Below are 18313 nucleotides of genomic sequence, written 5' to 3'. Positions count from 1 at the left end.
TGTGCCTTTCAGAGATCTATTTAAGTAAATGTACTTAAAAGACTAACAGGGGGATTAGGCTGCTGAACACACGATTCTGACTGAGGCCAATTTGAATTTTCCGTTCAACGGTTGACTGGACTGCATTTTTCTCCATCGCTATTCGCTATCAACCCAAAGGGTGCTGAAAAGGTACGAATTAAATCAAATATGAGCAGATTATTTGTCGAATGCTTTAAATGTCAACAAATATGCAATGATAAAGCAAAATGTTTGCTTTATAAACTGGTTCATAAGTAGGCTAACTTACTCCTGCATTTAGCCTTGAAGCTAAAAACGATTTCGCCCCTTTTTTCGTTTTCTTTATTGACACTTTAAGTACTATACTTTTGTTTTTACTTTTTTTGTCCACTCAGTATTAAGCATGTGAGTTATGTAGTGGTCCGTGTACCTTCGGATAATTCGTTTTTTTATTTAATATTGAAATCTGAAAAATGAAAAAAACGCCACATTTTTCGTTTTTCATTTGTTCAAACAAAACGAAAAATCAAGAATTCGGCTTCAGTTTTCGTTTTTACGTTCAGGGACAGAAAAGGGATAAACTACTTGAATATTCGATCTCTACAAGTGGGCGGAGTGAAACGCCCCTCTCCGCTGATTGGTCAACCAAACATTACAACATAATAATAGTCCTTAAAAATAATAATAATAGTCCTCTGCTTCTACAGATTCTTAACATGTTTATTTCTGCTACATTTGGTCTCTTTCTCTTCATCAAACAGCCAGATTAACCAATGGCTTGACACAAACCGTGCGAGGCAGAACCTTTCAGTCCTCTGGCACACCGCCTGTTTTATTATATAGCCACCTATCAAAATTTGTGTGGCAAAGCCGCGCGACGCACTGCAGCGCGGGAAAATGTATTGTAGTGAAGCGCAGACCAGTATCAATGTATGTGAACGTACACAGAGTCATAACTTTTGTTTTAGACAATACGCTACGTTTTGGACAATGGAGGAACCTAAATAATATGACAGATATGACAAGATATGACTTTGTGTAATTTACCTTCACATCACATCTATTAGCTATTTTTCTATTTTGAGTTTTATTCACAGAGCACTTTATAGCAAATCATATTGTTATCCCACTGGCATGGGACTATTTGTTCCTCCATGGTGCTGTTTTAGTGAAATGTGAATTTGACGTCATGATTTGAAGGTGAACTCGGTGCTCACACCTCATGTTTGCGGCTAAATGCAAATTATCATAATTGACGGACAGCTATGCCCTGAAAAGACATCAGCACTCCGGCTGTTGATGTTAATAACGTGTTTTAATGTCGGTAATAATTTCACCACCATCAACGCATCTAATATTCTCTCTGAGTTTCCATGTTCCCTTACGAAAATTAGCCATGGTTTTAACACGAATAAATACATTTATAGTGCTCTGCGCTAATACAATCTCCGCGCTGCAGTGCGTTGTATGGGAAGCCAAACAACCAAAAAATTTGAATTTGAAAATCTGGAATCTGATGGTGCAAAAAAAAAAAAAAAAATCTAAATATTGAGAAAATCGCTTTTGTCCAAATGAAGTTCTTAGCATATATTACTAATCAAAATTAAGTTTTGATTTATTTGGGGATTTACAAAATATCTTCATGGATGATCTTTACTTACAGTAATATCCTAATGATTTTTGGAATAAAAGAAAAATTGACAATTTTGACCCATACAATGTTGGCTATTGCTGCAAACATACCCTTGCTTTTTGTGGTCCAAGGAATTTTTTATTTATTTATTTTTTTTTTGGTCTCTAAAGACCAGGGAACATCCAAGGTAATGTTCTTTAACTTTAACAGTGCAATTTTATATAATGGCTACGTTTGTCAGGCTTTTCTCTCGCTACATATTAAATAAATAAATAAATAAAATTTAATTAATTGATTTAAAACAAACTCTTTTCAAAATTGTAAATTGTATGTAAATTCAATATGATGTATTTTGAATTTTGCACTGCATTTATTTTAGGGTTATTAACTTAATACTGATCTTCATTATGTTAACGTGCAGGAAAAATACGAACTTCTTATGTTCGCGCTGCGCTGTCAGTTCGGTGGCGCTAGCAAACACGTCCTCCCTGCGCTGTAGAGTCGGTCGTGCCGCTCGGTCCATTGAGCCTATGACAGGACAGCGGCGCAAACTCTTTAATATCGCACTGTTTCTCCCACTTTTGGGTTGTTTGGCTTCCCATACGTTGCGCAGTTTTGCCACACAGATTTTAATAGGTGCCCTACTAAAAAACAAAAACAATAGAAGCCCATTAGAAACCATCACAGAAATTCCAGTGGTTTACATTAAAATACCATTATGAACCATTAGCTTTTTCCAGTAAAACCATTACAAAATTCCTTTTGTAGTGTGTTTTGGGCATTTTTCCAATAGGATTTAACATCCCACCAATAGAATCTATCACATACCAGTAGACACCACTATAGTTTCCATTAACACCAATACAATTCCCATCATAACCATTAAATCCATTACATTTTCTATTGTGTTTTGGGCAGGGTTCTATTGTTTTTTCAGCAGGGTGGTTAGCTATAATAAATCAGGCGGCCGTGCCAAAGATGTAGGCTAGTAGGTAGTTGTGTGTGCAGGTACGAATTAAATTAATATTTATGAGATTTCAGGGGTAGGTTGCAGAATTTAAGCCTACACAAAAGAAATCTCTGTCTAGGCTCTGCCTCGGTATTGTTTGTGTCAAGCCATTCCTTAATCTGGCTGTTTGTTGAAGAGAAAGAGATCAAATGTAGTAGAAATAAACACTTTAAGAATACATAGTAGCGGAGGACTTTTATTATGTTTTTATGACTATTATTATGTTGTAATGTTTGGTAGACCAATCAGCGGAGAGGGGCGTTTCACTCCGCCCACTTGTAGAGATCGAATATTCAAGTAGTTTATCCCTTTTCTGTCCCTGAAAGTAAAAACGAAAAATGAAGCCGAATTCTTGATTTTTCGTTTTGTTTGAACAAATGAAAAACGAAAAAGGTGGCGTTTTTTTTCATTTTTCAGATTTCAATATTAAATCAAAAAACGAATTATCCGAAGGTACACGGACCTGTAGTTATGGATTAATTGGATTTTACGGCTGTAATGTAGTTGTAATTTAGATTATGCGCTCAATATGCCTAAAATACTGCAGTGCTTGTAATACAACTAATAAAGTTATTTGACTGTTTTCCTTAATTATCTGTTGAAATAATATGAAATATGTCTTTAAACTTCAGGGGAAAAGGACAGTTTCTTAAGCATTTAACGTTACTCAAATGGCTGAACAGTCGGAGTTACGTTAGGCGGAGACGTTTCTGTGTCGGAGTTTGGGGAAAGTGCCATGTGTAATCGCTGTTTTTCTTTCATTTTAAGTAGATTGACATCAGCATTGAAAAAGGTATTAAATACATTAAATATGAGCAGATTTGCTTTAATAGCACAAAAGATGCCATGACGAATATAACGTTAACCATACATGTTTGTTTTATTAGCTGTTTACCTTTTAATTGTATACCTTAATCAACGTTTTTCATTATGCAGCTCCTCAGTGATTTAAAGTTAACTGTTTGTATAACGTTACAATGTAAATATACAGTAGCCTACCTGTGTCTTTTATTTAATTATGCGTTGAAATTATGCGAAATGTGTCTTCAAATGTGTGGAAAAAAGTTTATCCTAAAGTATTTAAATAAATGACTGAGCTGAATTTGGCTAAAGCCGGGCTCACACTGTGCGATTTTTTAAAAGTCCTTTAGGATTGTACTTGTCAGACTGTACGAACATGATGATCATGTCACACTATGGGATCTCAGTTGTCATTATTGTCAGACTGTACGACAGTCAAGACGAGTTAAAAACGGGTGCGTGCAAGAAAACTTGTCCGGAGTTTTACATTATCAACCCATACACGTCCAGTGATTGCGAACTGCATTGCACACGGGACCGAAATGTTGGCTGTCATGAAAAGTATACGAACGGCGGCAATACCGGCGTGTTTAAGAAGAATAGTGTATGTATTCATACACACGCAGATGAGAACAGCGGTGCAACCAGTGTTTTCATGTGGGTGTGTATGAATACATACACTATTCTTCTTAAAGTATTATGGCTGACAGAATAATTCTCAGATTTAATACATCTTTAAAATAAAAAAATGTGGCTTGTAAGGCTTATGTTTGATGAACTTAAAACTATAGTTTGTAAATTAAAAAAATTGAGTTGCTATTACTTAAGAGTTCAAGTTGGAAGCATGTAAAGTCTTATAGAACAAACAAGAATAAAATGAGTTCAAAATACTTGAAAAGCTGATGCAAATAGTTGTCTCATTTTTATTGAGTAAAACGGGCACAATATTTTTTACAATGCAACTTCTGCACAATACAGACTTGTAGTGCTTTTTGTCGTATGGAATAATTTTTGTCCTTTGTGGATGATCTGAGAGAGCTTATGAGAGAGTAGTAACCTATATTTTCATTAGGCTCCAGTTCATCTCTCTTCTAACTGTCAAGGTAACTTTTAAATCTAAGCTGAGAACAGCTTTAAGTGCCATTGCTGAAGGATGCTTCACTCTCTGCGAAAGATAGCTAATGGCACTTTACAGATAACATGACACAAGTGATCTGCAAAAGCTTTTGGCATTAGCATTATCATTATCATTAAGAGGGATTGCATCATATGCCTCTTTGCATTCACCTTCCAACAACAGAGTTTAAGTATATTCCAAACATGGTGAAGTCCTAGTCCTGGGCTATAAGTACTGTAGATGCCCAAGGATTAGATCTTACAGCAGCACGAGCAGAAATAAACTGTAGGCATTCTGAGTTGAACTGACATGTAAATTACAGAGTCATTACTTTTACACAGTAATGTAAAAGTAAATGTTTGACTGGACCATTAACACCTCATGATTTAAACTAAACCTTAATGTTTATACAGTGGTGTAATTGTGCAATTCTATAGGGTTTTTCCTATGTCTGGTACAACATCTATAATATCATGAAATATATATATGTGCTGCTTGCAAGGAAATTATTGTGTCAGAAAACAAGGTTCATATTGACCGGTCGTCGACTTGGAACTAGGTGATGTAGTCATGGCATCTGCCAGCTTACTCAGCCATACTAAGCAAATAAACCTTGACCCCTTGGTCACAAAACTATTTTCACATGTTATTACTCAGCTGTAAAAGATCTGTAGGTTTAGTATACTTTGTACTGGCACATTAGTGTATTTTGTCCAGGAACATTACACTATGACATTTTTGGTTGTCTGAAAGAAGGCTAATTAATACTTTTATTAAACAAGGATGCAGTCGATTATTCGAAAGTGACAGTATTTATTTCAAAATGATTGGCTTTATTCTAATTAAACAGGTGTCAAATGAATTGTTAAAAATGGAATAAAACTTAGACGTGATCTGGGGTCTTGTTTATAATTGTTCTATTTTGGAGTAGCACACCAGGGATGATGGAGTCTGGTTTGATGAAATACTGACCTGACCTTTGTCCTTGCCATTCTGATGTATCATCATACAGCACCGGTCAGTCCAGAGAACAAATGGAAAGATTATAAGGGAGTGAGGGAGGTGAGTTGTCAGTAAAATACTATGAGCTGATATGTCAGAATGTACAAAAATAACACACTGTAACGGACACACACACCCACGCTGAGGGCCTCATTTCCATTTCTTTATGTTTCTGTTTGCTTTATTTTCATCTGGCTCTCTAAAAATAATGTGACGTCTATATAAAGGGATAGTTCACCCAAAAATAAAAAAGTTCTGTCATCGTTTGCTCACACTCCTGTCGTTCCAAACCTGTATGACTTTCTTAAAGATATTTTGAAAAGCATCTCTGTGATTTTTGCATCCATACAATTAAAGTTAATGATGTCCAACAAGAGCAAAATCAGTTGAACAATTCTTCAAAATGTGTTCTTTGGTAACACTTTAAGGACCAGTTCTCACTATTAACTAGTTGCTTATTAGCATGCATATTACTAGCATATTGGCTATTTAGTACTTATAAAGCATATATTTTGTACATCCCTATTCCTACCCAATACCTTCACTTAACAATACCTTACTAAGCAGTAATTAGGAGTTTATTGTGGCAAACGTCAATAGTTAACAATTAATTAATAGCAAGAATTGGACCTTAAAATAAAGTGTTTCCTATTCTTTTGTCTTTTGCAGGAGAAAGAAAATGCATAAAGGTTTAAATGACATGAGGGCATATGTAAATAACGGAACATTCATTTTTGACTGAATTATCCCTTTAAAGGGGTCTCAGTTTGGTTCTTTTAAAGAGGACTCGAGTGTGACAATAGCCTTGGTCAAATCTATTTTTTCTTTGAAAAATGTCACAGTATCAAATGTCAGACCATGGCAAAAGATCAAACAGGGCTTTAGTCCAAAGACCTTCCAAAGATGGATATGCTGTGTATGGTATCGCAAGTCTGCAGAGGGGAGATGTTTATTTTCCTGAAAACTAGCCAGCCAACATCAATAGCAAAAATTAACATGAACAACGTGGTGCAATCTTTTGTATTAGTGTCGTCATGCAGTATGTTTTTCATACATCAATTAGGGCCTGAGATATCAGTCTGTGTCCTTGTGTTCCTTTGAATGGAATAATGACTTCTTTTCATTTATTATCTACAGGTAAGGGCCTTTGAAACGATGGATGCATTGTTAGCCCAGCCATTATTAACGCCCAGGCTCCAGCTTGGCCTGCATGATGAAAGAGAGCAAAATGAATGTGATGGTAATAGACATAGATCCACAGCTGTGGGACTGAGGGCCCTTCTTTGTAACTGACCTTCTATTTCAGTTTGAAAGATTGAACTTCGATAGCCAAGAGCACCTCGTTTCACCTTTTGTCTGTCAGACATTAGCTAGGTATCGTTTAGACTGGAGTGATCATAGCATAGAATTGTGTTTGAAATGAAATTCCAGCACAATGAAGTTTTAATGATTCAGAAGCAGTTCTTAAATGATATTCTCATTTCACAATTTCTTGCGTACCACCCTAAATACTAGAAGGTTTTCATTGAGGATGCTTTTATTCTTCTTCTGTGAAACACAAAAGAAGATATTTTGAAACATTTTTGTTTATAAAATGAAAGTCAATGGGGTCCAGTGTTGTCCAACCATTGATTTTAATTGATCGGGCAAAAACAGCTGAAACATTCTTCAAAATATCTTCTACATAACAAAGATACAGGTTTGGAACAACATGAGGGTAATTATATGATGACAGATTGCAGTATATTATTAATATTGTGTTGTGTATGGTTATTTATAGAATGAGCCATAAAATTATTTGACAGCATAGAGTGTGTATCACAGATCAGCCGTTCTATTTTTAAAGCCTTTATTATTTCCCTTGTGACTCAAGATGGATGTTACCAGCCCAAGGCCCTTGTATAAGGATCTGATGAGCAGCATCTCAAGTGGATCATGGATTGTGACCAGCTTTGATCATATAGCAACATTTAATGTGAGGGATCAGTGGCGATGGAACAATAAAAGCGATTGAAAGTGATTGTATTTGGAAAAATTAGACCATAGTTGATGGTAGCCATTGACTTCCATAGTATTTTTTCTCCGTCAACTGTTTGTTTACCAACATTCTTCAAAATATCAACTTTTGTGCTCAACAGGAGTAAGACACTCATACAGGTTTGGAACAACTTGAGGGTGAGTAAATGAAAACGGACTTTTCATTTTTGTGCGAACTATCCCTTTAAAACTTTATAGTTACACTTAACATTCTAGTTAATGTCTTTGATGTGAACAGGCCTTTAGCATGATCAAAAAAGTTGTGGAGATTTTGCCCAGCTATCTTCACGTCATACATTTTACAAATGCAACTATGTTCTAGCCTTGCATCATTTGGTCCAAGGCTTGCTTTCACTGCACAGTTATCAGTTAGTATCAATTATATTTTTACTAGATGAAAGAAATCATTTTAAATGTCAGCAAAACACCTTTTCCCAGAGTCATAATGTAATGGTTTCTGAGAACTCAGACCCAGCTGTGAGAGGAGTCGGGAAGCCTGGGGAGGACAGAGAGAACTCGTGATTGTGGTGTGAACAGCGGACAGTGAGTGGGTTTCTGCTGCCAGGTGCATCTGGCAGGGTAAATTATGTGACTGATTTACCTCATCACAGCAGCACAGTTGGTTGTGGATAACGGGGCATGAATCATGCAGTGTCCTCCAGAGGGGGTCACCACTTTCAACGTTAGCTCCTGTCCGCTGTGCATCTTTCCAAGTTGATTTTTAAATGTTTTTGAAGGAAGTCTCTTATGCCCACCCTGACTGCATTTATTTGATTTGTGTGGAGGGAAATTACTGTATGTACTATATTTTCTTACTTACTGTACTTGCAAAGCTGAATTTTCAGCAGCCATTACTCCAATCTTTAGTGTCACATACTGATTTGCTGCTCAAGAAACATTTGATATTATTGTCTGTTGAAAAACAGTTTGTCGTATAATATTTTTGTAGAAACTGTGGTCATTTTTTTTCAGGATTCTTTAATAAATTGGAGGTTAAAAAGAACAGCATTTGTTTGAGATACAAATCTTTTTCTAACATTATAAATATATTTGCTAACATTTTCTATCGTTTTACTGTCACATTTGAATAATTTAATGTGTTCTTGATCAATTAAAGAATCCAAAATAAGATCCAAAATAATACAGCAATTGTGCAGCATCTCTACAAAATATTCTGTGACATTGACTCAGAGTCAATGGCCCAGAGCAGTGCTGATGTCTGGCAGATGCCACTGCAGATCTTTGCATCCACATGGTGGTCTATAATGGTACTTATCAACTCAGAGGTTTACATACTTGCTATTAGCTTTGATTCATGGTGTAAGGTTAAGTAAATGTTCTAGCAGCACTGTTAGGTTTATTGTACACATTGTTCCCATACAAAATTAGATCTAGGCACTAGACACAAGAACATGCTCTCCATAAGTATGTGTATTGTTAGCTGCATTTAAAAAAAATTCTTCGTGAAAGAAAATCAATTAAATAAAATGTTTGAACAGCATGGACATATTAAATCTTGGACAGTGAGGCTTAATGTTTTTGCACTAAATCTGGCACTCAGTTACAAATGAATGCACAACTAGATGTTTCAAATCTGAGCTTGAGTTAATGAGACGCAGCTAAGCCTAGAATCCTTCTAAAATAGTTTGATTACGAAGCTAATTGATTTTTACAAATAAGCAAACATGTTGGTAAACCACACATGAATGCTGACAGGCTAATTAAATATTCCAGTAATGTGTAATCTGACCACAGATTTTATCCAGTCTAACTGAATCAGTCCCAAATCCTAATGGTAGGAGTCAGTTCCTCTTCTAACATGAAGGGCACTTTGTCCTAGTCATGCTTTTTTCTGGTCTCACTCACCATCGAGTCATCTCATTAAATCACCGATCATCTCAAGTGCTGTCACCAGCAGATGCTGCACATAAATGTGGTTGAAATACTATGCATTAAAATATATAAATATATGGGGGTTTCAAATGTCTTGAAATGGATGAAATAATGAAATATACACCTACAGAATGTCTACGATTTAACAACCAAAAGCTACAACTGAGATAAGTATATGACTGAAATATCAGATGATCTTCTGTTTCCAACACGATAAGTGGATTCTGTCAGGCTTTCCTCTAATTCAACAATGCAGCCACAACCCGACTTTAACCTATTCAGCCTTTTCATAGTTACTTATGCATGCAGAAATCTGACATTTCCAAACAGTAAAAATTGCGAATGCATAAAATCCCCAGCTGTCTTTGATCTAATTAAGCTGAGTTTTCATTCCTCGTTTGTCATTTTGATTCAGTCTATAGCACCCCAGTCAGGCAGAGCCATTGACTGAACTCAGCCTCGAAATGTAATGTACCAAACATGATTGCACACATGATGTGAATGCTTTTTGAACGTATGCCCATCAGCAACACAGCATTATACAACTGTTACTTCCCGTATTCAAATCTGATTGGTCAAGTAGCGTTCCATGAGTGCTGAATATAACAGTCTAACAGCACTGGGACTTTTACTGTTTGTACCACTCTGTTTATTTGTGTTTGCGCATTCAAGACATTAATGGTGGGCATTTTTCAGTGACTCTTTATGCAGGTTGCAATGTTACAGTCAAGTGACTGTCTTTATCGGTCATATCAGTCATTTACTCAAATGATTCATTCAGAAACACAGTTTTATAAGTCTTTCCATTTGAGTCATTGATTCAAAACTCATTAATTCAGGAACAAAACGTTACATTTACATTTATTAAATTAGCAAATGCTCTTATTCAAAGCGATGTACAAATAAGGATTACAACAAGCTATTCTTGTCTTTGTGAGTAAATCCATGAATCATCCAATCAACCAATTCTTTCAACAACAAAAAAATAAAATAAAAAATACTTGCTGTATTGGAAATCGTAACCTTACTAATCTGTAGCCTACTTACTTCATTAAAAAGTCCACTGAATGAGTACATGAAAACGAGTGAGCGAATTAAGTGTGCTGGAAGTGCTGTGAGGGAATTCATTCAGCTGTTGTGTGTACATCGGTTGTATACTCACTATTGAGGTGTACGGTGGCCCAGTAGTGCACAACACAACGAAATCTCCACAACACAACGAAATTAGTACAACACAATAGAAACAAGCCACAACACAATGAAATTAGTCCTGTGTGTTGTGTTATGTTGTGGTGATTTCATTGTGTTGTGGAGATTTCGTTCCTTGTGTTGTGCACTACTTGGCCACCATAATTATGGGACTGAATGAGTGCACTTGAAAACATCTACTATCATTTTGGACACCCTTACAAATGGCCACCTCCTGAAATAGTGCACTTGTTCATTTATGAACGAGACTCATTGTGAGTGAGTCCTTGAATTATTCCCTCAACTGATTCTTTCCTAAAATAATTCAAATGTATCCTTGAATAATTCATTGATTCTTTCAAAAATGGATTCATTCAGGGACGAAACAACTATAATGTTGCTCTTTTTTAACGTTGTTTGGACTTTGCTTTCATTTGTGTAGCAAAAATACATTATAATAGTGTGTCTAAATTACTCAATATTAACTTTTGGTTTATTCAACTGTTGTACAAAAGCAGTGTCACACTCACAGTCATTTATCTGAATATCAGTGAATATTGAATGCACGTTGCCATTTGCTTTTTTTAAGAATCACAATCTAAGCATATTTTTTCTTTATTCATTCTCAGAAATAGGACAATAGTTTTGTTTCGGCAAGTCACAGGGTCACTGCATAAGTGCAGCTCTGGCAAAATAGGTGCTCTTTAACAGATGTTCTCATTAAGCAGAAAGTAATTGCCAAACAAAAGCTGTTGATCCAAAAATAACACACCATCCTGCAGTAACATTGTGGTTAAGCCTTGAACAAGTTAGAGAAATGGCACTGCTGTCTTTTACACAAAGGCTCCATCTGCTGGGGGCATTGAAACACCAAGTCATCTCTCAAATGCTATGATCTGTGTACCCTTAAAATATCATACTTTGCCCTTTTTGCTGTCTTTATGCTGATTTATGTTGACCACCGAGGCTGTTTAACATTTCCAACATGAAGAACAGATGACTCTGTAATTTCGAAGCCTTTTTGAATAGATTTGATTTGTCAGCTTTTTCATATCGCAAAGCTACGTACAGCCTTTTGCAAACCGAGCAATGAGTTTAGTGTCGATAATAGCATTTATCTCTCTTGTGAAGCTGTGATAATGGCAATGCAGTTTCAGCCATTTTTTATTTCTTTTTTTTCTCCTTCTAAGTCTTCATGCTGACACTTAATTATAAGAAACAAAAGTATGTAATGCACAGAAGAAGACAAGATGAGAATAACACAAAAGGAGGAGATTGTGTTAAAAAAAATACCCTGTCCTCACTTATTTTCGTACTGGTCATATCTTAGATTTGTGTCTATATTTATGAAACTTTTAGATGACTATTTTTAGGTTTTATTTTTAAAGTAGAGGCCTACAGTAAAAACGGTTTGATGCATTATTCATCTGGCTAAATTTAGAGGGGCTGTATTAAGACGGGGCACTTAGACTACGGTCTGATGGCGCTGTGTTCTGGGTTGGACAGGGTTACATCCTATTTCTTCTGTGCCCTCTGTGCTATTAATAATCTGCCACTCGGATGTGATAGTGACTTGTTTGGGGAAGCCCCTAAATGCGGAATGCGGTTCATTTAGGGCTATGCCTGTCTCGCTGTGTGTGCTGCATGAATTTTTCATGATGTTTTGTTTTTTTAATACTGCTGTGACTGACACAGTGTTTAAAAAAACAGTGCTTCCTTTCAAGACATGTAAATGAACAAAAAAAAGTGTAATCTAATCTAGAGACCTATTCTTTAAAACATTCTTCAAATTATCTTTTTTAAATATTATTTTATGAATTTCTGAAACTCCTCCTTTTTAAAAAAAAAAAAAGTTTCATTGCATTGCATTCTAGCTTACACGTCCTAGTTTTAGCCTGAGTAGAATTAAGTTAGTAAAAGGGAAAAGACTAGTTTAGTACTGTTTTAAATGTTTGTATATTTATTTATTTATTTGCTGTCATCTTAAAAGATTCAAACAGCCATTGTATGTTACTGATTGATTTATATATTTGAATGTTTTTATATTTCTATGTTGTTCAATATTAAAAATGTAGCTGCAGATTTACTATAAAATCTTACTTTAAAAAATGTTTGTGCATATATCATTCACTACCAGTGTTACACCACAAGAGAGCACTAAAGTAATCAGTGCACTTAATGTAATTGGCTTCTGTGTGCTGGAGTTTTCAGTATACTTAACCTTATGTTGTGTTCCAGTCATTTTGACCCTGGGGAGATTTTCATTTTTCCGTTATGTTATAGCATTGGACATAAACATACTGACCTTGCTCTCACAGGTTATAACAACTTATCTAAAATAAATAAATAAATAGAGAGAGATTTTTTTTCTTCTTCTTGGGGATTTTTTCCCACCTTGTTACACTTGTGGTGTTCCTGTTCAAAAATAACCAGCCTACAAATAATTGTTTATGAATTTCTCATAATGCTATATTATTACCAAAAACTGAATTCAATCTTTTTTAGGAACTTGTTTTCTCTCGGTTAGCTTAGGTTTTGTAGTTCTTTTTGGAACTGATTGATCGTAGACCTCATTGATCTGAAATTATGCAAACCAGTTTTTGAGGGAACACTGGCAAAATTATTAAATAAAACATTAATTCATTTCACTTACTATTTATTTATTTTTTTTTCAATCTTTTTCTGCTCATAAATACTGCTTCAGCTTGTTAGGTGTTTATGTCATTTCAAATCATTTTAAAATGTTGTTGTTTTCACTGAAAAAGTAGTACAAAAACAGGGTGAAAAGGGTCTCGCCAAGGCATAAAAAAATAAATAAATATGAAAATTCAATTAAATTGAAATTTCCCACAGTGTGGGAAAGTGTGAGCCTTATGACACCTTAACTGTGTGTACATCCTCACAGCAAACAGATACAACCCCCCCCCCCAGAGACCAGTTCACCCAGAGCTCACTTATTTATCATGCATACATATTCCACACACACACACACACACACACGACTGTGGTCACGTATCTTCCATCTTGCTTATCCTCGCCTTAAGGCACTGTGTGTGTTTTAAGCTCTGTGGTTACATTTAAACTTAATCACTTAAATGCTTGAACTCATTTCATGTTTTCTAATGCATGAATGCACAGATATCAAAGTCCTTTCCCTCATAATTCTTCTTTATTAAACAGATATGCTGAAGCAGAGCAGACACCAGCACAGTCTTATTTAGCTGTGAGCAGGAGGGAAAGAACATTCTGTCCCAAGTTGTGGGAATATCAGGAAACAATGTTTGCTCTAGAGACAGTATTGCCGCTATTTACATGTTAATCTTTGAGAGATCAGCTGCAGCATGCCAGAAAGGGAAGGAGCATAAATCAGTTTTATTTTCAGTATACAGATCAGGTGCACATTATTAAATCATTCTAAAATTAATTAAATAGCATCACTTGTCACATTTTTTATATTTGTACACTTTCTGAAAAGCAACAGGAAACAATGGATTAACGATGGATGATCTGCTTTTGATAATGATAATAAAACTCTGTTTAACTTTCCATAATCAACAGAGCCTAACAAAATAACCATTTTGTTTCTCTGGAACAATTAGCTGCAGGTCTCACAGTACTTGGGGGGTCTGCTTGTTCCATTTCACTGTGGGTCGTTTTGAGTTTCACTGTACTGGATTTAAAAAACAAAAACTTCTAACTGGAGATACTGGGATGAGTGACGCACTATTGAATTTGACCCAGGGGATTCACTAAAAGTCATGCAGAAAGCTGCAAGCTAATCATTATTGAAGTAGATAATCTACAGTCAAGCTACAATAAAATTATATGCAATAAAAACAATACAATTATCAAATTTAGGCCTGTAAGTTTATCAGAATTATATTTTTGCTCATTTAACAACAGTTAGTGTTACAGTATCAGTCTTGAACAGGTCTATGTTTATACGACAACAAAAACATCTGGGACTCAAACTGGTGAATCATTGTGTCAATCCACTCATTTAAACGAATCATCGAATGAACCAGACTTTTCAAAGCAATGTGAGAGAACTGGCCATTTAGGATGAACTGATTCACAAGAATGAATTAGACTTTCTATTGCTACATGTGGGAGACAAGACCTTTAATAAGGAACCGATTCACTAGAATAAATCAGACTTTCCAGGGCTGCACACGCATGAGAGAAAGGACTGTTTCAGATGAACCAACTCAGTAGAATCAATCAGACAATGCTACAGTAGACAAATGAAAGTACACCATTTAACTGCTAGCGTTTGATTTCTTCTTAAACTTAAACAGTAAAACAGCAATAAAGTGTTTCGCTGCATAAGTACTCAGTTGATAAATTAAGGAAAAGATATACTATTGTAACAATAGCTTTCTGCTGTCATGGTGATATTAAATGTAAAAGCATCACTATAGTTTAGTTTGTTAATTTCCAGTTCTACGGAACAGGGTTATGATTTTAAAATGATGGTGAAAAATGATAATATAACAGCAAAACGGACCAGATGTTCAGGTTATTTTGTTATACATTTCTTAAGACTATTAATGCATCTTGTTTCCTTTATGAAGATTTAAGGAAACTTATTAAAACAATGTTAGAACAGAAATAAATTTGTGTTACCACAATGAGGATGAATCTCAACATTCCTGCTGTTCTGGAAAAATAAACAAACAATGGGGATTCTAAAGTGCTTGAGACCAGGGCCACTCTCTGCAGTCTTTGGAAAATGGATGTATCCGAATGTCCCTACACTTAGCATCTCATTTTAGGGACTAATTGAGTCTCATGTCTAGATCTCCCAGCCCATATATGCTACTATGCTGAAAAATGTTGGAAATAACAAAGAGATGATACAGGGCATTTTATTTACTGTATATCTAGTTTGCTGAAAAAAAATTCGAATAAATATTCTTGCTCAGCTAAATATATGAAATGTCGATTAATATTCCCCTTAGCAGGCATGAGTAAAAAAAATTATTAAACACATATTTGGGTAACACTGTAGAATAAGGTTAACATTAGTTAGTTAACATTAGTTTATGAACACTGACAGAGCAATATGTTTATTATAGTATTTATTATTTTTTTTGTTAATGTTAGTTAATAAAAATTCAACTGTTCATGTTAGCTCTGGTCCATTAAATACTATTAACAATGACAAATTTTGATTTTAATAATGTATTATTAAATGCTGAAATTAACATTAACCAATACTGAATTCACGGAATTGAATCTCTTTTCCTGGCAATTCAAATGGCTCAGCATACATTTGGGGGGGAAAAAATTAATAAAAAAACAAAAACATTTTTGATCGCAATGACCTTAGCGTGTCATATAATAGGGTTTCCTTCGCTCCAAGGAGGATTGAAACACTCATGGACAAACATTGACCGTATCATGTTTGTGTTTTGGATGTTATCAAGCACATCAGTGTTCTGTGTAGTTTCCTGAAGTATACAGACCTTTCGAGATACTCGATGTGGGTGGAAGCTTACCATTTAGCTGGCAGCTATCACCTTGCAACTCTCCTGAAGCTAAGCAGAGCTGAATCAATACCTGGATGAGAGACTCCTGGATAAACTAAGGGTAGCTGCTGGTGTTGTTTAGCCCAGCAGGGGGAGCTCACCCTGTGATCCGTATGAGTCCCAGTGCACCCAGAACAGTCACTGCATTGGATACTATACTCTAAAAAGGCAGCATCAATCTGCTTCCTTATTCAGTCTCTGCTCCAATTTATGAGACATTATTGAAGTGATTTTTCTCAAGAAATCTCATTACTATGTATATTTCTAAGCAGTGCCCCCAAGGCCAGAACAATTAGCACAGTGAAAACACAAAGTTATCAACCAAAAACAGATGGTGTAAAAAGAAACTTTATTACAGGAGAAAGCATACAGTCATGCATGTAATTAAGGGCCACAGTCCTAAGGCATTAAACACCAACGAATTAAAGTTCTTTTAAGATTCAAATGGGGCCAATTTCTCCCTCCCAGTTGGACAATTGTATTATTGGATAATTGTATTATTTTATAATACACTTGATTATTGTTATTGTTATTATTATTATTATTATTTTATTACTTGTGATGTTGCTCATGTTTTAAAGATATAAATTTTTCACTGGAGGTGAATAATGCTTTAGAGGCAGCCAGGTCTGTCAGTGGTACACAACACTAGGTAAGTTGACCATGATGGAGGTGTGCGTTCTTCAAGATGGTGGGGGTTTGGCTCTCTGACGATATTCTGGGATGTGGTGCAGAATCCACCCAGCGGGGGCCAGGAGGGCAAAGGCAAACACAGACATGATGAAAAAACTTTGCTGCGGAAACACATGAAATTTAACAGCTTTAAATACAAAATTTGCACTGCTATTTAATTTAAAAACTGTAATATGTAAAATATTATTATATTTAAAATACTTAATATTCTCTCTCTCTCTCTCCCTCTCTCTCTCTCTCTCTCTATATATAATATGCTCAAGAAACATTTTCCCATTATTAACATTTTCAATTATGTTGTTTGTGCTGCTTAATATTTTTGTGGAAACCACAAGTTTTTTTTTTTTCGTAAATAGCAAGTTCAAAATAACAGCATTTATTTTAAACAGAAATCTTTTGTAAAATTATAAATGTCTTTACTGTCACTTTTGATCAGTTTAATGCATACTTGCTGAATAAAAGAATCAATTTCAATGAAGAGAGGAAAATTATACTGACCCCAAACCTTTGAACAATTCTATATTATAATGACTACATTTATACTACTAACTATGAGAACCAATATGATGTTTGGATGGTTTGCTTGATTTGACATTGTTATTCTGTTTTTGTCTAACCACAAGGATTATGTTATTCAATACAAGGAGTCACCCAAGTGAATCCCATTATCTCCATTGACCTCGGTTAAACTAATGTTGGCTGAATCTTTGCAACCTTTAAGGATTTTGTAATTTTTTCACTCACCCCAGGTCCGATCTTGCTTTTGGGTGGTTTGTTGTAGATGCTGGAGTTGCGTTTCTGGACAATATCCCTCGCACTGCAGACAGTCACCCGCTGCACAGCTCCCCTCAGAAAGGTCAGCATCCCACCAGCTGTATGGGTCAGCACCAGTAAGTCTGGATGTGTCTGAGAGAGAGAGGCTAATGGAGAAGGAAAGGGGGGATGTTCAATGGATGCAACCCCTGGGTTTCCTGCCTCAGGACTGCTGAAGAGAAAACAGATGTATCCTGTCATATTATAGACTTTATCTCCCAAAACCAGCCCACTCTTTGGGAGGGGCCTAGACAGATCGACCACCCACCCAGTATATTAACTTTTCTTCAATGCCCATTTTGACAAGATGTTAATGAAACAGCAGAATTTAACATTATATTGTCTTAGATTCAGTGTCATTTAGATTTACAGTTACATCATCTCATGTTGGACTGCTAATCTATAAAATTAAGATTTTGAACTTTCCTTAACCTTACAGGTGATGGACAAAGCTCATTTTGGCTCATACTGTAATAGTCCCACAGATCTTAACTGTATTTTCTTCTGTGATTAATGTCTTGTTTGATTTACACCCTGCTTTGCAGATGCTGTTTGACAGCACATGAGTTCACAGGAACACAGGTAGCCAAGAAACA

At 35.6% G+C, this 18313-nt stretch overlaps 1 protein-coding gene across 1 annotated transcript; it reads right to left on the bottom strand.

Moving 5' to 3' along the window:
* Nucleotides 1-16541: 16541 nt before the first annotated feature.
* si:dkey-85n7.8 (COX8 domain-containing protein) lies at nucleotides 16542-17879 on the bottom strand. The gene is made up of 2 exons (XM_058756537.1): nucleotides 17649-17879; nucleotides 16542-17005 (listed from the first exon to the last, which is right to left on the bottom strand). The coding sequence occupies exons 1-2, from the start codon at nucleotides 17766-17768 to the stop codon at nucleotides 16895-16897; spliced, it is 231 nt and encodes a 76-aa protein (XP_058612520.1). The 5' UTR covers nucleotides 17769-17879; the 3' UTR covers nucleotides 16542-16894.
* Nucleotides 17880-18313: the final 434 nt, after the last annotated feature.

The sequence above is a fragment of the Onychostoma macrolepis genome, chromosome 20, assembly GCF_012432095.1.
Source record: "Onychostoma macrolepis isolate SWU-2019 chromosome 20, ASM1243209v1, whole genome shotgun sequence".
NCBI lineage: Eukaryota > Metazoa > Chordata > Actinopteri > Cypriniformes > Cyprinidae > Onychostoma > Onychostoma macrolepis.
Note: the sequence above shows the minus strand (reverse complement) of the source record. Positions and strands in the feature narration are given on the sequence as shown.

Coding starts and splice junctions, on each gene's coding strand:
- si:dkey-85n7.8 (XM_058756537.1), bottom strand. CDS start 17,768: ATGCTGACCTTTCTGAGGGGAGCTGTGCAGCGGGTGACTGTCTGCAGT. Junction 17,006..17,648: donor AAAGCAAGATCGGACCTGGG/GTGAGTGAAAAA, acceptor GTGTTTCCGCAG/CAAAGTTTTTTCATCATGTC.